This window comes from Symphalangus syndactylus, chromosome 15, assembly GCF_028878055.3.
Source record: "Symphalangus syndactylus isolate Jambi chromosome 15, NHGRI_mSymSyn1-v2.1_pri, whole genome shotgun sequence".
NCBI classification, from domain to species: Eukaryota; Metazoa; Chordata; class Mammalia; order Primates; family Hylobatidae; genus Symphalangus; species Symphalangus syndactylus.
Window position 1 is genome coordinate 14,762,565 of NC_072437.2, and position 20,543 is coordinate 14,783,107.

The 20,543-nt window shown below is 35.7% G+C and overlaps 1 protein-coding gene across 1 annotated transcript; it reads right to left on the bottom strand.

The window, feature by feature from the left end:
- Positions 1-1,587: 1,587 nt before the first annotated feature.
- DAOA (D-amino acid oxidase activator) lies at positions 1,588-19,098 on the bottom strand. Its single transcript, XM_055244655.2, is given in 3 exon segments — positions 1,588-1,734; positions 1,737-1,898; positions 19,011-19,098. Coding segments are annotated over 3 exon segments (363 nt in total). The 3' UTR covers positions 1,588-1,621.
- Between the last annotated feature and the right edge of the window lie 1,445 nt (positions 19,099-20,543).

The window sequence follows — 20,543 nt, forward strand, 5'->3', positions numbered from 1 at the left end:
AGAAAAAAACAAGCAAACAAAAACTCAAAAACGATACAAAACAAAACGAAAACCTGATGACCCAAACTTGTAAAATGTATTTTCTTGGTTAGTTATTTAAATAACAAATATGAGGAAGAAAGGCATTATAGTCAATCTGCTTTAAATTACATAGGAGAGAGTCTTATGTAAACTAATGATAATGAATATGTTCGGAGGGTTTGTATGTGGAGGGCTTTGTGTTAAGCACTGTGAATTCTTCATTTCATTTAAACGCCACCTTAGACTCTACAAAGCTAAGAGAGATTATGACAGTTGGCCAAGATTACACAATGAGAAAGTAAGAGATAGAAGTGGAACTTGATCACAGGAAGTCACTTCTAAAGACTCAACATTTGACCATGGTCTCTAACGTGTTGATTTTGAGCTAGCAGCATGTGAATTTATTCCTATCAGGATAAATGAAATGCAAGTAACTTATTTAACTTGAGTCTCAGATACATCCAAATAAAAATAAATGCTCTCATTTATAGCATTACATTCTTAGTACTAAGTAAGCTATCTATAATGATACAATTCCATTAAGTCGGAAGACTTCATTTCATATCTACATGACATTTCATTCTTTTCTTTCTATTTGTTTTTTCTAGAAGAATTAATTGAAATTCATCCCAAGATGAGGCATCTTTGCTGACGTGAGATATGCAAATCATCTGTGTTGTTTGACAGTCACAGGCAGATTAATCATATCACTAACAAAAGTCAGTTGTTAAAACTTGAAGCACATTTAATAAAAAGAGAGATTCTCCCAAATGGCATTTTATCACTTACTGACCAGATAGTTGCAAATACAATCCTATCACCTAAAAACAAGGAAACAAAACAATAATAAGAAAACTTTTTTTAATTTTTAGTAGAAAGTCAGTTTTGCTTCTGAGTAGGTACTTTAAAATAAACTTATGAGTTCTTTTAACTTTTTTGCTTTACCTTACTAGACACTGAGTTACTATTTTTTGAAGGAAAGTGAATTATAAATCAGAAATTATTTTCTCTTTGTGTTAATAACCTTAGAAAGGACATAAGAAATACATATTTCCAGAGGAATTTATAAAAAAAAAATAAAAGTAATACTTCAATTATTAGTATTCTCCCTCAAACTACACTTGGAAATTATAAAAGTAGGGAAGGGTCAATCAATAGTATTGATTGAAAATGTAATGTTACATGTATCAGATACGTAAATCCATAAATCCATAACAATGGCAAAGGGAGATATCATTACTATTTGAAATAAATTAATATACTTGAATATTTTCCCACCTAAATTCACTAACTACTCAAAAAACTTCACAGGACTTTTGAATTTCCATTGTTTGTTTTACTGATTATGATAGCTCACAAAGCAGTATGTGTAACTTTCAATAATAATTTAGTGATGAAATATTACCAAACAAGAGGAGAGGATTTTGATTACCTATGGTATTAGTTTCTATCACTGTGTAACAAATCTTCATAAAAATATAATTTTATAAAACATATTACCATGTGTTATCAGCTGGGTCCCAGGCACAGAGTCCGTCAGAGTCCAGTGAAGATGTTGGCCAGACTACATTGTCGTCAGAAGGATTGGCTGCTTCCAAACTCATTCAGCTTTGGTAGAAGTTATTTCCTTGTGGTTGCATGACTGGTCTTTTTGCTGGTTGTAGTTGCAGGTCCACATTCGTTCCAGAGGCTGCCTGCAGTCCTTAGAGGCCACTGATACTTCCTTGCCATGAGGGCTTTTCCAACATGGCTGCTTACTTCTTCAAGCCTGTAAGGAGATCTGGTCTCAGTTGGCCAAGTCTTGTGTAAGGTAACCTCATCACCGGAGTCACGTCTCATCACCTTTCCCAAGTTCCATTGGTTAGAAGTCCCAGCTCCTGCCCACATTCAAGGGAAAGGGATTATACAAATGTGTGACCACCAAGAAGTCAAGATTATGTGGGTCACTTAGGGTCTATCTGCCACAACTACATATTTGGATATAATTTCAAAGAAAGACTGTGAAAAAGCATACAGAATTGTGGGAATTGCCTGAGAATTGAGGATGTTTATCCACAGTATTAAGGCTTACATTAAACAAGTCTAGCTTACTGAGAAAGTTTTAAAAAATGGGTTTATATGACTTTACTTATTGGGAAAAGCTATCTGACTTGTCTTTGAGGGGAAAAATAATAAGAAAATACAGATATAAAATACTCTCTCTGCAAAACAATTCCTGGAATATGATCTAACAGAAAAGCCCAGCAGACCTGATTCAAACCTGATGTGAACACAGAATGCTTTGAAATGAGTAAATTTATTAAACCTAATTTTTCAGATGAGGAAACTGAAACACTGGGGTTAGGTATCTTTTGCAGAGTCACACAGCTAAAGAATTTTTGAGCAGGAATTCAAATTCAGGCAGCTGGCTTCAGGCCTCATGCTATTAAACCTGACACTAAACTTGACATCCATCTTAGATGCAAATGTTACTCTCTCTACCAGGAAAATAAGCATTTATAAAACCCAGCTCAGATACTACTTCTAACCAACAAATTTCCTGGACACACTAAGTAATATAGAGTTAATCACACCGTCTTGTAAGTACTACCCACAGTATCCGGGCTCTACCACATTGTAATGCAATAGGTGTGTTCACACTGTTTGTCTCTCCTGGTGAATAGTTAATTCATCAGAGCATGACTGTGCTGTGTGTCCCATTATCCTTAGTAAATGATGTAGTGCCTTGTGCATAGAAAGAAATTAATCTTGATGCCTTTCAAGTTCTACCCCAAACAGTCAAGCCATGTTGATTGAAAAGTAGCTTCTCAGTTTGAGAGATTATCATCACAGTATTTGAAACGAGCTTGTATCCTTGGGGACTCCATATTGAGGACATTTTCTTCATAGGGTTCTAAGGCCTAATGACTTGGCCTGATCCTAACCTAATCCTTTAGAAGGCTAGAGAATAAAATTAAATATGTTTTTCACTTTTCCATTGGAGTAAGCAGGGTTTTATTGTGCTTCTTGAATCATTGTCACACTAGTAATCTCTTCAAAAGCGAATTTGTTCTGGAAAATAATGGTTTAGAGGCCTCTGTGGAGGAATACAATAGTGGAATATTTTGAAATAATTGTAAAGCAAAACAGATAATTGTGTTTTCAAGCTCTTTGAAATATATACGTAAGATGTTATGTGCCTGAGGTTGAACAAAAAGATAAATAGTTATAGTCATTACCCAATAATGTACCAATTATAAATAGCATCGTGTGTACACGTCCTCTATTATAAAATCAGAACGGGATGAAAAAGATTATAATCACGTCAATAATTTGATTTGCTTCATTCGTCTTTTGAGTTATCTTTTCATAAAATTAGATACTGTGTTATTTCCTTCTGGCAAGTAGAATGGTGCATGTGAGGAGAATGTTTTCATGTTAATCAATGCTGACAAGAATATTACGCTTAAAAAAAAAACAGAAGGCAGGCAGGTTGGGGGTTGGAGGAGAGACAAATGAAGAAGACCAGATTGAAATTATTAGTTGCCAGAAATATATCTATTGACTTTTTACGTTTTTAGAAGTACCTCTGTTAGCTTCCCAAAATACAGCTGTTTATAGTGATTGATAAGTTCCCGTGCTTTTAAGCTTATTCACATCCATTAGTTCTGCCTTTTTCCCCTGTTAAAAATCTGAAGCTGTCAGATTGAAGTAGCATGATCAGCTAATGTTCCTGCCAGATTCAAAGCATGTCCCCAGGGGTGGCAAAAGTATTCTAAATCTCAAAGAAATGGCTTTTTAAATGTTGCCTGTTGACATTGGTCACTCCATTTGCTGTATCAGAAATGTTGAAATAAATATCAGGCAATTATAGAAACAGGACTTTGATGATCAATTTTCTATAAATATTTTACATTTAGCCCAAACGAAAGAAGGTATTTGGAATTTACTATTTTATATAAGACTTTTATTTTAAAATAGTATGTAGTATATGTTCAAAATTGGTTAATTAATTTTCTAGTTTTCACTTCAAGTAATGATTATTTACTTTATTCCCTCTAGCATTTGATTATTTTCTTGCAAACTGTTTTTTTTCTTTTTTTCTTTTTCCTGTAATAGTTTTAGAGTTTCTGCCTTAACACATTTAGGTATATTTTGTAGGAACAAAGGGAAAAGGTATCAGGGAGAGGAAATGATTTCTAAAATGTAAATTCCAAAGACAGGGAATGTTAAAAGTGTTTGCCAGTCCTGTCGCTTACAGAGCACAGAACTCAGATGCTCTTATAAAGATACAGGATAAATCACATCATTTCCTCTCCATCATCAGAATATTATTATATGAATTAGATCACTTTTTTAAAAAAGAACATGGCCTTAGTACAGAACAACAGCAAAAGCCTGGGGAAGGAGAGGAGTCACCATGAGGAGCAGAAGCCAGTCCATTTACTGATGTGGTTCGTGTGCAAAATAATTGGTAAATAATTGCATATATGTGAGACTCCGGGTATTTTCAAAATCAGCTGGCAAAATTGTGTTACTCCCTACCCTCTGCTGGCTTTCACGGGTTCTCTCTTCTCTCTCCTTCTCCTCCATTCTCCTCTTACCCTAATTCCTGACCACTGTCATCCAATACTCTAAGGTTTTAGGATTTGGACGATTAAGGTTACCCATGGAATTATTTGGAAATGTAGAACTGTAATGGGGAGGGGAGACAATGAAGACATAGAAGCTGTATGAAAATAGACAATACTGAGGGCAGGTACTGTGGCTCATGCCTGTAATCTCAGCACTATGGGATGCCGAGGTGGGCAGATCACTGGAGGTCACGAGTTTGAGACCAGCTGGGCCAACATGGTGATACCTCGTCTTTACTAAAAATACAAAAATTATCCAGGCTTGGTTGTGGGCGCCTGTAATCCCAGCTACTCAGGAGGCTGGGGCAGGAGAATCGCTTGAACCTGGGGGGTAGAGTTTGCAGTGATCCGAGATCATGCCATTGCACTCCAGCCTGGGCAACAAGAGTGAAACTCTGTCTCAAAAGAAAAAAAAAAAGAAAGAAAGAAAATAGTCGATACTGAGACCTGGAAACTGAGAGCATTCATGAATGCTGCATCCAAAGAATATTTTGGACTATGTCTTATTCATTATACAAATCAAGCAAATAAGCACACTCTGTTGTTCACATATGACACTATAAAGGTCAATGGGGTGAGAGAGCCACCCAGAAATAGACATGCAATTTTGTTATCAGATATTCTGGAGAGGTTTCTCTGAGGCAGTGGCATCTGAAGAATATACAGATGTTAACCAAATGAAGCAGGTGGGTTTGGGGAAAAAAGTATTCCAAGGAGAGGTGACAGCGTGTGGGACAACTAAAGAGCAAGGGTGACTAGAATACTTTGATGAAGTGAAAAAAACACTCCAATGAGTGAGTGCATGTGAAGAAAAGGGTGGAGAGCAGATTATTGAGGTCCATTTAGATCATGTTTTAGATCCTGGACAGCATCCTTAAAATAATAAGGAGCCACTAAAAGTTTGAAGAACGGCAATGAAATGTTCCAATTTGCGTTTTTACAAGACCACTCTGACTTCTGCCTGGAGTAGCATGTAAAGGGACTAAGCACGATACCAGGTGGCACATAGGAGCTTAAGTGGCTCTTGTTGAAATCAGGCGATGGGGATGGGAGTGGATTTGTTTCCTAGGCCGCTACAACAGAGTACTGTGAATGGAGTGGCTTAAAATAACAGACATCTATTCTCTCCCAGTTTGGGATGGAGGTTTCAGCAGGACATGCTCTCTCTAAAGGCTTTAGGGGAAAATCTGTTCAATGTCCTTCTCTTAGCTTTCAGTGTTGCTTGCAATCCATGGAGCTCCTTGCTTGTTGGACATATCACTACATCATCATGGTGTTCTTCCTGTATGTCTTCATCTTCTCTTCTCCGTGTATGTCTGCCTCTGTGCCTCTTCTCCTCTTCTAACAAGGACCCCAGTCATAATGGAATAGAGCCACTCTAATGACCTCATTTTAACTGATTACATCTGCAAATATCCTATTTCTAAATAAGGTCATATTCATAGGTATTGCGGATTAGGACTGGAATATATCTTTCTTGGGGATATAGTTTAACCCCAAACAGGGGATTATTGAAAGGAAGTGAGATGAGGGGTAGTGGAAAGAAACCATGTAAAGGTTTTAAAATATATTTTTGGTGGTAGACTCAACAGGACTTCATGATTAAGTCTGAGTTTAGGGATGGAAGCAGAGTCGTGGTTGACTTCCAGGTTTCTTCCAGATGATGATGCTATTTGTTGAGACACAAAATCCAACCGATCAAGCAAGTGGTGGGTTGAGCATGGGTTCATTTTTTGACATGCCAAGTTTGATCTGTCTGTGAAATTTTTATGTGGAGCTGTAGATTTGGTGGTTAAAAATGCCTTTGGAATTCAAATGAGAGATTTGAGTTGGAGAGGTAAGTGTGGGAGTCATTTCTATTCAAATTATAATCAAAGCTATGCAAGTAGATAACTTTCCTCAACCAGATAATGTTTAGTCAGAAAAGCAGAAATCCTGACATCAACATTAAACATTTTAAAGGACAATGTGGACTATTTCAGACTAATATGAACAAAAAGGACCAGGCTAACCCTGCCATAAGAAAAAACAAACCATTAAGAAACAGACAGGACATTTGAAACGATGGTTTTAGAGACAAAACCGTCAGGCAGCCAAGGACAGAAAAATAAGCAAATACATTGAGCCCAACAATTGCCCGAGATTACCTAAGTTCAGGTAAAAGACAAGATTGTCTGCTTTCAATATTTCTATTTAGCTTGATATTGAAATTTTCATTCATAGTAGTAAGGCAGGAATAAATAAAAGGCATCCAAATTGGATAGGAAGAAATAAACTGGTTTTATCTGTAGACAATATCATAAACTATATAAATAACTATGAAACATACAAAAAGGTATAAGAGCTAATGTATGATTTTGGTGACATTTCAAAATTCAAATTTAATATATAACATTAAAATCACTTGATACAAGAGCAAAGAACAATATGAAATTGAATTTTAAAAAATGGTACTTATAATAGCAAAAAAATATAAAATACTTCTAGATAAATCTGACAAAATTTGTGAAAGTTTCACACAGTTAAAAATAGAAAACACTAAGGAAAAATTAATGATTACCTAAATAGATGCAGAAAGATACATTTTTAATGGGTTGGAAGACAGTATTCTTAAGATGTCAGCTGTCCCCAAATTCATCTATAGCTTCCATGTAATCCCAGCAAGCTACGTTGTAGAAATTAACAAGCTGAATTTATCCTATGTAAATGCAAAAGAATTATTATAGCTGTTAACACTTTTCTAAAAGAACAAAACTGGGAATAAGTATATTTTTAAGACAGGTGTTAGTATTAAGATAGACAAATCAATAGGATAAAATAGAAAGTAAAAAAAGAATAGACTCATACATATATGGACAACTGATTTTGGCCAAGGGGCAAAGGAAACTTGTTTGGAGAATAGTAATATCATATTTTCAACAAATGATGTTGGAACATCTGGGTATTCATTACAAAACAGTTAATCCTTGATCCATATTTAAAATTTAACTCAAGTTGGATTATAGATGTTAGTGTAAAATCTTAAACTATAAAACTCATGGAAGAAAACATATGAGACTATCTATGTCAATTACCGTTAAGTAAAGATGTATTAGATGCAACAGAACAAAACATGATCCATGCAAGAATAAATGTGATAAATTGGACTTCATCAAAATTAAACAATCACAACAACAAAAAATAACAAAGAAATGAAAAAGAGCTTCTGCTCTTTAAAAGTCATTATTAAGAGAATTAAAAGACAGTTCTCCATGGTACACAAGAAAAGATTTACAAAGGATATATCTAATGTAAGATTTGTATCCAGGAAGTATAAAGAAACCTCAATACTCAATAAGAGAAAAAAATAAAATAAAAAATGAGCAAAAGCTTCAGCAGACCACTGAAAAAAAGTGGGTAGAGAATATGCATACAAAAAGACGCTCAATATCATTAGTCATTAGGAAAATGCAAATAAAAGCATAATGAGATAGCACTGCACACTTTTTTAAAAGTCTAAAACTAAAAATGCTGACCATACCAAGTGTTGGTGAGAATATGGAGAAACTAGAACACTCATATCCTGTCTGTAGGAATGGAAAATGGTTAAATTACTTTGAAAAACAATGATGAAGCAGATTCCTTAAATAAAGGGTGATCTATCCAACTACTATTAGATCTATTCAATGGATCTAGGTATTTACCCATGGAAGTAAAAGCATATGTTCATTATAAGACTTCTACACAAATTATCACATCTTTACTTACAGCAGCTGGAACCTGGAAACAACTTTAATGCCCGTCAACAGAGGAATGGACGGATAAAGAAACTGTGATGCAGTGGAATATGACTCAACAAAGATGAGCCTAAAAATGATTATACTGTGTAAAAGAATCCAAACAAAATAGAGCAAACACTGTGCCATCCTGTTTATACCTTACTCCAGTAGATGCAAACTAATACACAATGACAAAAATTACTTATTTGAGAACTGGGGAGAGGAAGGAGAGGGAATGGGGTAGCTAAAGAAAAGAGGAGAGATTAAAAGGAGCATAAGAAAATTTCAGAGAGTAATAGGTTTGTGGTAAACATTACTGTGGTAATGTTTTTAGGGTATATTCACATGTAAAAACTTATCCAATTATACATTTTAAATATGTACAGTTTAGTGTGTCAGTTATGCCTCTGTAAAGTTGATTTTAAAAAAAATTCCTATTTCCAATTTCACAATTTCATTTGAACTCTTAAAAACTGGCCGAGCCCAGTGGCTCACGCCTGTAATCCCAGCACTTTGAGGGGCCGAAGCAGGCAGATCACGAGGTTAGGAGTTTGACACCAGCCTGAACAACACGGTGAAACCCTGTCTCTACTAAAAATACAAAAAGTAGCCAGATGTGGTGGTGGGCACCTGTAATTCCAATTACTGAGGAGGCTGAGGCAGGAGAATCTCTTGTACCTGGGAGGCGGAGATTGCAGTGAGCCGTGATCACGCCACTGCACTGCAGCCTGGGTGACAGAGTGAGACTCCATCTCAAAAAAAAAAAAAAAAGTACACCAAGATCAAAGCAGAGGAGCTGGCAAAAGAGACTGAGAAAAATAGCAGAGTGATAGACAATAAGAAATGAGAGCTCCCACAGAAGCTAAGAGTAGGAACCACACAGTCCTTCCTCATGCTACTTAGAAGTTAAAAAAAAAAATGAGAATTAAAAAATGCCATTCAATTCAGAAGTAACATTATGGACTAATGAAAAAGAATTTAGTTAAATAAGGCATGAGACAAAAGAAAGTAGGTTGACTGAGAAATGATGAAATAGAGGTAGAAAGTAATATGGTTTGGCTGAGTCCCTACCCATATCTCATCTTGAATTGTAGTTTCCACAATCCCCACGTGTCATGGGAGGGAACCAGTGGGAGGTAATTGAATCATGGAGGCAGGTCTTTCCTGTGCTGTTCTAATGATAGCGAATAAGTCTCATGAGATCTGATGGTTTTATAAAGGGGAATTTTTCTCTGCAGGCTCTCTCTCTTGACCACTGCCATATAAGTCCCTTTGCTCTTCCTTCATCTTCTGCCATAATTGTAAGGCCTTCCCAGCCATGTGGAAATGTGAGTCAATTAAATCTCTTTCCTTTGTCTCAGGTATGTCTTTAATAGCAGCGTGAGAACAGACTAATACAGCAAGTATAAAAAGTATTAAAGGTTTCTCTTCTAAAGGAAGAGAGGAGAGTAGAGAGAGAGATTGTTAGCTGAAGGGTGAAGGATTCTTGTCATTAAGGTGTCAGAGCCTAGAACATATTTAAATACTGATGAGAAGGATACGAGAGAGAGAAAATTTGAATCAGTAGTTTGTTTCCACTACCACAGAAAAGGATGAGATCCAGAGATTTGGTAGAGGAATGAGTTTTCCTCATTGGAGAGATAAGAGCAGATGGGGTTGAATGCTGGATCCTAAGGGTGGGATATTAAGGGAGTCTGTTTTTTATGGCTTTTATTTTCTCTTCGATCTTGGCAGAAACGATGTCTGCCAAGATTTAAGGGTTTGGACAGGAGGATCAGAGTTGTAATGAATAAAAACATATATGAAATAGCCACTTCAGAGAGTGGGACAGACAGTATGTGTTTTAGTTTAGACCAGAGTCCCTGGAGTTATAGGGGTTTGAATTCAAATCCTAGCTCCTCCATTCACCTGTGGTACCGTGAACAACCAACAGAACCAAGTTAAGACCCCAAATCTTCTTTAAAGTGGGATGATAATGCCATGTTCACCATAGACTTCTTGGGAGTAATAAATGAAATACTTTAGTTCAACTATTTTCACAGGTCCTGACACTGGGTTTTGAATAAATTGTGCCCAAGACTATTGCTATTATAAAGCAAAATGAAAAAACGCAATAGCCCTATTAATATGTTTCCAAGGAGTTCAATACTAAGAAGAAGAGTATTGTTCGAAATGGAGATCCACATTACTAGGTTAACATGTGGAGATCTTGCTCAAAGAGGAGGCTGGTTTAGATGCTGTGATAATTTTAGATGTCAAATGGACTGGATTATGGAAATACCTAGAGAACTGGTAAAGCATGATTTTTGGTGTTTCTGTGAGGATGTTTCCAGAAGACTTTGCCATCTGCGTCAGTGGACTGAGTGAGGAAGATCCCTCCTTACCGTGGGGCAGGTGCCGTCTCATCAGCTGATGGCCCAGATGGAATAAGGTGGAGGAAGGAATGTGTGTGTTTCTCCTTCTTAGGGCTGGAACTTAGTCTTCATTCCCTGCCCTTGGACAACAGAACTCTACTTTTTGGATTCTAGGACTTACACTAGCACCCCACTTCCCATAGCTGAGTTCTTACTCCTTAGGTCTTGGTCTGAGAGTTACACCATTGGCTTCCAGGGCCACACTACTCCATGCCAGGATCTCCAGCTTGCAGATGGCTTGTCTGGAGGCTTTTCAGTCTCTATAATCACATGAGCCAATTCTCCTAACAAATGCTATCTATCTACCTGTCTGTCTATCTATCTATCTGTCTGTCTGTCTGTCTATCTATCTATCTATCTATCTATCTATCTATCTAATCTACCTATCCATCCATCCATGTATCTATCATCTATATCTATCCTATTGCTTCTATCTCTCTGAAGAACCCTAATACAAATGCCAGTGAACCAAAACCAAGTGGCAAATGTCTACCATTGACATTCCTCTCCTTCCTTAATGACTCTTAGGAACCAAAAACACATGTAAAATTCCATGTAATACACAAGCCAGAAAAGGTAAAATATTGTATCTGCTAGTTCACATAGCTCATTTCACTACCACAATCTACCATTATTCAAATACTGATTTAGAAAATGACAGCCTCCAAAAGACTAAAATCATCCATTTTTATTTAGAAGGAAAAGAAATGAAATTTTAATGACAGGGAATTTTAATCTTACTATTTCAATTTATAAATGTGACTGGCTGAAAATTGTTATGTACTAAAATGATAAATACTATGTGTTATTAAATATTTTGTCATTGAAAAATGACCTATTATTCTGACTTATTTTATTTTCGGGGTACTTATAAATAAAGGAGTTTATAAAGGCTTCTGCTAAAGAAGACATCAGAGAAAATGTCTTCCAATTGATTTATCTTGCTTTATTTCTGAGCATCTTGACTCCAACTGTATTGCAATTAAAAATAATTCTTTTAAGTGGCAGAGACTCTGATTTGTCCTATGCCCCTTCTTCTAAATTCCAAGAGTCTATATGAACTCTTTCTATGAGTTTCTTAAAATTCACGAAAGTAGTCTCTACTGGTTTAAATGGTGTCCCCTCAAAAGTTATGTCATTTCCAGAACCCCAGAATGTGCCCTTATTTGGAAATAGGGTCATTGTGGATGTACTTAGTTAGGATGAGATAATACTAGAGTAGAGTGGGCTATACATCCAATATTGCTGATGTCTTTCTAGGAAGAGGAGCAGAGCCACAGGGAATGGTGACCGTGTGAAGACAGAGGTAGAGATTGACTGATGTGCCTGCCAGCCAAGGAAGGTGGCACATTGCTGGCCACCACCTGGAGGTCGGAGAGAAGCCTGGCACAGATTCTCCATCCAGTGGGAAGCAGCCTGTGTGTTAATTTCAGACTTCTACCCTCCAGAACTGTGAAACAATAAATTGCCTAAAACTGGTTTAAGCCACTTGGTTTGCAATAGTGTATTGTGTCAGCCCTAAAAAGCTAATACAAAGCCCTAAAGAATTTCAATAGAGGTGTCAGGAAATATAGATCACAGACAATACTGATAGGACCTTCTAGCATTCTTACACTTCTGTAATGTTTGTCGCTCTTTCGGTCTTTCCTATTTTCTTTTATTGTGATTGGCAAAAATTCCTTGAAAAAAACAAGAAACAATACGAACAGAAACAAAGCTATGTACTTGTTTTGGGAAGCAACCTCAAATGGAAAGATGAGGGCTGTGTTCTAAAAGGTGAGGAGAAATTTACAGCAAAGACAAAGAGATAAAGATAAATGGTCCTGTGCACCACTGAATTCTGAGAACTCTGAACAAAACCTAAGTATGTGTTAGTGCCCAGTGAATAGTTGTTGAATGAATGGATGAATCAACAAATAAATGAATTGATGAGATAATCAATCCGAGACAAAAAGCAACGCATATGAGTAGACAAGAGTGGGTTAGTTTGACTAAAATTTGAAGATCACCCATTTTTTCAACCAACAAGTAGGTGAGCATCTGCTATTTGCCAGGCATGGGTATTGGTGTTTGGCATAATGAAATAGCAAAGCAACGTCCTACTGTCAAGGAACATAGACTCTTGGAATTTAGAAGAAGAAGCATAGGACAAATCAGAGTCTCTGCCATTCCAAAAAAATGATTTTTAATTGCAATATAGTTGGAGTCAAGATGCTCAGAAATAAAGCAAGATAAACCAATTGGTTTAAAATATCTTTCACACTACCCTTCCATGGAAAGTGCAGAGAAGGGTCTAGTCTCTAAATGTAGGCAACTGGAGACTCCCTTTTCCTATATTCCTTTAAACCCTATGCCCCAAAACATGTAATCAAGTCTATTCTTTAACAGAAAAGAATACAGTGCCCTTTCTCTTTGGAATTTTATATAAGCCCCTAAGAAAAGCTGCTATTGTCCTAGTTTGTAAAAGTACAAATGGGTGAGTATGCATCTGCTCTGTTCAGTTGGAAAATTAGCACAGGTTTCAGCACTCCTCCATACCAATTGACTATTGAACATGTACTACGGGAAGCTTCTGTACAGACCAGTAAACCACACAATTGCAGAAATCCTCTAATTAAAGAAACACACCGTAATCTTCCTGGTGAATCTGAAGGTTTTTTAGAAAAGTACATCTGTATAAGGTACATTTGTGTAAAAAACAATCCTTTTTCACTGAAGTGCAGCTGTATTCTTAGATGTTGTTCTAAGAAAACTCAGCTTAAAATTTCTTATGGGCTGCTTTGGCTTAAAATAATTGCCTAACTAGGTGGTCGCAAATGACCAAAAAACCAAATGTATTTCATAGTATTAACTATCATTACAGACTGTTAAATAATACTGCACAGTAGAGATCTTTTGAAAAATATTTTAAATGATAGATTCCATTTTGGTTTGAGGCAAAGTCTTAACCATAACAAGTTAAATAAATTTTAATGAAATTTTACAAGCAAAATAATTAACGTTCAAGACATAGAATCATGCCTTTTGGAAATGACTCATGATATTGTATTATTTTAAAAACTATGTGCCTATTTTTAGGGATTAAATTGCTCTGGTAGATACCTGATAAATATCTATCTCACAAATCATGTTATTCTATAAGTAAATTTTTTAAATGTTTTAGTTTATAGGTTGTTTGGCTCTGTCACCCAGGCTGGAGTGCAGTGCTATGATCTCGGCTAACTGAATACTCTCCTTTCTGGGTTCAAGGGATCCTCCCTCCTCAGCTTCCCAAGAAGCTGGGACTACAAGCATGCACCAGTATGTCTGGCTAATTTTTAAATTCTTTGTAGAGATGGCATCTAGGTTTCCCTGGTTGGTCTTGAACTCCTGGGCTCAAGCAATCCTCCTACTTTGGCCTTCCAAAGTGTGGGATTACAAGCATGAGCCACTATGCCTGGTTAGTTTCTAATTTTTACATTCAGTTCATTTTTATGTGACTGGCATTTGCATAGGATTATTTTTATAACCAATATGTTTTAGGTATGTAACCCAGAAGTAAATCACTAATTAATCTGCACTGGAGGAAGTATAATTTAGGGAGAGTAGAAATTCTATTTGATAGACTGCACCAAAGGTAAGGTGTCACAGCCTTGAAGAGCCTCAGTGACTTTGGGAAAAACAAGCACCAAGACCGACCTTCCAGATCCAAGGTCTGGTAGCAGGATTGTTTTCATTTCCATCTGTTGGAGGTCTCAGCTTCTGACATAAAGGCCTGCTTTATACAAAATGAGCCTGATTGAAAGATGTAAGCCACCAGGTTAGAGGGAGAACTATAGAAGGCAGACAGGAGAAAGTAAGGGAAGAGTGATGTTCTTCCACTAGCTTGTGGCTACTAACAAATTTCATTAGAAAGTTGCTAAGAATTCCTCAGAACAATTTACAGAGATAACTGTAAGCACCAGAGGGCTATGAAAACGCTCATGGGTGCTGACAGGATCTCCTGGTGGGTGGTGGGTTGGGAATACGGGGGCTCTGTAGGGGGTGAAGGAACTGTGCTTGACACCAATCAGTGGGAGCCTGGAGAAACTGAGGCAGGGACTGGAATCGTGCTGAGACTCAAACGTTTTGAGTTAGAGTACTCACCAGGTACTCCAACTCAATCATATGCCTTGGGTATAAGGAAATTAGGAATAATTGGAAATGTGGCTGGCCCCAAATTTCATGCCCTATTTATAGCCATTCATCAGATTTAGAATGAGGTAAAGGAAGGATTCTTTTTATTATTTTTTAAAATACCCACCTCATTTTTTACACCCACATCATAAATCAACGAGAGGGAGAATTAGGCCTGTGGACCTCCCTTTTTGTAATACCTCATATGTAATTTTTTTTTTTTTACAGAGTCGTGTTTTTTGGTACAAGTGAATGTTTTATAACGAAAAGGCTTTTTTGTTGTTGTTGTTTTTATTCTCTATAAAAATACCTCTGAGTGAAAATTGTTAAGAAGGCTAATTATTGTATCTTTACATGACTCTAAATTTGGTCTATTTAAAAAGTCAAAACATGGACATTTGGAAATGACTTTCTCCTTTCAGTACTGAAGTTGAGAGAGAGAAGGAAAAAAAGTGAGAAATTCCAGTGCCTGGATATTCCCAGGCTAATTTCTAGACAAGTGAGTTTTGATAAGTTCAAGTTTCAGATAAGAATGTCTTTTTCCTTCTGTCGTTGGTTTTCCCAAATAGTGAGTAAAAATGTCTCTGAAAGAGTCTGAAAAAATATATATTAATGTGGAGAATTATTTACATAAATTTTTAATAAACTAGTATGAGACTGAGACCCTCCAATAAATATTATTTAGAGTTATTTTAATAGTCCTCTCCCTATCATAACCCATTTAAAAATGTGGGTATATATATATATATATGTGTGTGTGTGTGTGTGTGTGTGTGTGTGTGTGTGCATTCATAAAAATTTAGTGTGCAGTTCTTAGTTTTTCTTTATGCAAAATACACAAAATAAATGTGAATAATTGAAGCCATTACACATACATTTTTCCTCCTAAGTTCTGTGAATAGATATTCCAATGAAGACACTACCAACACCTTACTTTCTGTCTTAAATATAATTGAGAGTATTTACATATTAAACCTTTTAAATAAAAATGATTGGATTTCAAATTGCCTTAAAGATTCATAATGTAATATTCTTCACCCTAAATCACCCACATTATTTCTAATTTTTTCTTTATTTTGCCTTCATAAATACAGCCTTTGATTAATCTAATTTAGTGGAATTGATCAATCTGAGATATTTTTACCTTCCCACATTACAGCATACCATGTAATGAAAACTTATTTTGCTGCTCAAATGTATCAAACACAGTTTCTGTGGTCAAGTTCCTCTCCTTTTCTAAATTTGCTTAGAGGATCTCATAAGATGTAACTCCTCTGACAAGGGAACCATTTTAGCACCAACACTACAAAAGCTTCTGTGTTCCTGAGGGAAAGATCCTTTGCTGAATTAAATTTAACCTCTTTAGTACTCCCATTTAGCCACCTGATAAATCCACTTGAGCTATCTTTTGGGGAGAGAAACGTACCTGGGAACAATAACACTTCCTTTTTGAACAGTTTAATAAAGCTTTGTGAGATTTCAAGATGAAAGATAATGTGTAATGCTGATAGTGCCCTCCAAGGCTCTGCATTCATGGATCAAGTTACGTTTTTTGTCATGGTAAAAGCCACAGTGGATATATTAAATGAGAGTGTGGGTTAAGAATGAAGGCCCAGGGGTCTGGGGATCTGGTTTCTAAGGCTGACTTAACTTCTGCTTTCTTATCTCACTAGGAGTATGCAGCTTAACATCTTTACCTCAGTGTCTCCTTCCATAAAGTGCCCCGCAAATATCTGAGAAATTCTTTTAAAATGACAGTGCAAATTGCCATTTAGAATCACCTTGGAATGTCTAGAAAAAAATGAGGTGACTGTTCGCTTAAAAAGGGAAATGCAATCTTCTGCTTAATTTCAGATTTATCATCAAGTTTGTCTTTTACTTTTTAAAAGTCATGGGATTTCCAGAAGAGGAATGACATTTTCAAAGCCTTAAGGACACTTGTGAAAACACTCCTTCAACTATTCTTTATTTCTCACCAAAATTTTGACTCTGGCTTTTCTCCAACTTCCTCTCTTTCCCAATTCCCAATTCCAACTTGAAAAGTGTAATTGCAATCTTAACTTTTTCCATTCTGGAGTATTTTCTTGCAGCTGATTTGTTTCATATAATTGTAAATTTATGCATGTCAGATTTTGTTTTAGATACACATGATTGCTGGCTTTGGTCGGTCAATCCCCAAACCCTTAAACTGATTAATTTCACTGTGAAATAATTGATTATGAATTTGTAGCATTATCTGACTTTATTTTAAAATGCAAGTTGATAGAACATTGTCATTTATTGATTAATCTATTTTCCTTTGCCTTGAGATAATCTTGAAGAAGCAGAATAGTGCCGTTAGTAAGACAATATCTATGTATTACAAATGATCATGTTCTTAAAATACACACGCACACACACACTTGCTCACACAGACACTTTCTAGTAACAAGCAATGTTTTAAGTAAAATCTTTTGAAAGATGTTTAGCAAATCAAAACAATTTCTGCCTTGCTATGTGATGCCTGCAATTATATGGTTTAGATATTTATTGAAGGACTTAGGAAACATCATAGTCCCATTGGCATTATTCTCAACATATCAAAGATTCATTCAGTATAAATAAATAATTTCATTACTTGTAATAATAAAAGTTATCACAGAAAACTTTATAACCTAATAAATAGGATGTCTTAGACATATTCAACACGGATAAATAAAATATATACATAGTCTAAACTAGACCATCTGTTATAGAATTGTATAGTCTAACTCTCTGGCCAGGTAAGTTTCTAGCATGAAGCTTCACACAATCATTCCTACAATATATTCTTGCCTAATTCCTTGTTCCAAAGGAAAGTTTGATAAGAAAGTTGAATAATTTAGCTTCCTTTTAGAGATGGTAGAGCTTATTTAAGTAGCTTTCCTGTAGTACAAAGATTAGGCAGCTCTGATTGGAACTCTAGATTGAAAATGAGTAGAAATAACCTCTTATAGAACACATCTAAATTTAACTTTGCTTCACACCAATAAACTATAGCCTCTACTACTTTATAGACAGATTATAGCTCATCAGTATGACTAAAAATCACTGTGGAATTACTCTGTAATAGTTCCGTTGCTATGCCTATAAATATAATTTCAGTGAGTGACTTTTCCATTTTCTAGCTGCTTGGCTATACTTTTTTTGCGTGGCAAACTAAAGGGCTTTAGGAATATGGTAAATGACAAATTTAAATAGCCTCAGATAAAACATGAAAGTCAACATTAAATTATTTTGTTAAAAATTATTTTCAGAACAATTTAAAGAAATAATATTTTGCAATTGATTTTAACTTAATGTTTATACTATTCTAAAAAGGTAAAAAAAAATGCAATGTTGCTTATTCTCGTTAAGCCTAACATAAAGAAAATAAAAGCATTATTTAGGGGAAAAAGTCCCATTACCTAAGTGAATACATAATTAAATAATTATCGTAAGAGGCAAAAGAAAGACAGATAGCATCAGATATTGTAACTTGGTAGAGCTTCAGTACTAGGTGGTCGAACAGTTGAAAATAATCCGGGAAACAGTTTTAAGTGTTTATATTTAAAACACCTACACACACACGTAGGCAGTGTGAAATTTACATTGTTCCTTTCCCATGCTATTGTTGTGTATGGGCAGGCTTATTTTTCACATATTTCCCTCTCAATAGCCTTGGGGTTCTAAAGAGAGACACAGCATTATCACCCAAGATGCTTGACAAAGTTGGGTATTTTGAGGGTGATCCAGATTTACTGATATGAGGCCTGGAAATCTGAAAATTTAACAAACTTTCCTAGTAATTTTTACAAAAACAAAATTCAAGAAAAACTACTGCATGAGAAAATACGAAGAAGCCAGTGGATACTTTTAAAAAAGTTTTAAAATGGTTACTATATAATAGACAAACGATTTCTGAGCTAGAGAAAAGTTCAACATGAAGTATAATCTAATATTAAAAAGCCCAGAGAAGTTGCTTTCATAAGTTCCAAGATTAGCATTTAGCTTTCTCCTGGTTAAAAGTTTAAAATGAAGAAGATACATACTCTGCGTAGGGCTGAGGAAGGTAAGAGACGCAAGGACATAATGATCTCTGTAAATGCCTCTGTGCCATTTCCAAATAGCTGTCCTCATGCCTTCTCTTCCATCCTTCTTTCCTTGTTACCTTCTCTCTTCCTTCTTCTGTCTCCTTTGCTGCAACAGTATTTAAGTGCATATATAATACATATTAACTCTGTCACATCTTTTAACACACATGTTGGTTTAATGATTGTGGAGCGATTGTAGGAATTGTCCATTTTACTTAATTTTTCAGAGGTTTTTGATTAAGACAATTCCATCAGAGACTCAAATGTCATCTGTTGATTGAAATATACACATCTGTGTTTTGAGATTAAGCCCAAATGAACGGTGGCTTCTCTCTCTGGATCGGACTATACTTTGAGTCATTTAGTTACAGTAAAAACAAAAATATCAAAATGGCAAGAAAAAATTAACTGTGGTGACTCATTCTTTATTCCTCATGAAATGGATTGCCTATACCATACTTAAATAACCCGTGCATAGCCTTTCCAAAGCTCCAAACCTCACGATGAAATGGTCTTCTTGTCCCTTCCCTGTGTGAGTGTTGGGAAGATTCCTTTTCCCTATCAAGGGGCCTTTCCTCCTGTGCTGACCATAGGGTATTTTTTTGAGGGGATCTTAAGTTATATTAGTATTTTATGAGATCTTAGATAGGGTTAAATAATTCCTCTTACTTTGGTGTGGAAAGAGAATGGGGTGTGATAGTGAATGACGGAAAAAGTTGTGAAAGGCTGTGAAATGAGCTGTAAAGATTACTAAATCACCTGACTAGCAGAGTCTTCCAAGATTTCTCTGCCTTTCATCATCTTTGAGCTATTTTGCAACTTTGTGAAATTTTAAAAATATGATATAAATGCAATTGACTTTCTTCTAGAAAAATGCAAAGGGATTGTGTCCAGTGAAAATGCTATGGATTATTGCTCTGTGAATCGACCAGTTTTACCTATAGATGATTTTAAATTCGCGTTTGAATCGGTTGTAACATCTTATTGTTTCTCTTATTAATCAAGAAAAATCTTTGATTCATGTTCATGATATATCTGTATGAGCCTACCATGAAACGTTTTTAAATGACTTATCGTGTAATATAACCTACTTTCTAGACAAATAGCACTCCCTTTCATATTTTCAAGTAAGTAGCAAACACTTATTTGAAATTCTGAGCCCATCAATTTATTTTTTTATATGAAACGATGAACATTTCTTAGAAGCCCTCTTGGTATCATCTAGGTAAATTTCATATCAAATCTGTGCTAATATGTTATTTTTCCTGGAACTGGTTCTTAGTCCAAATTTTATACCATTTATTCCACTCTTATATCCTTCACCTTGATCAATATAAAGTGCATTTGCCACACATTTGGTTTGACCAATATTATTCTCTGTATAATGGCTTTAACTCAATTATCAAACAGTATTTTAAAAATTGAATGGCCAGGTGCGGTGGCTCACATCTGTAATCTCAGCACTTCCGAAGGCTGAGGGGGACGGATCAC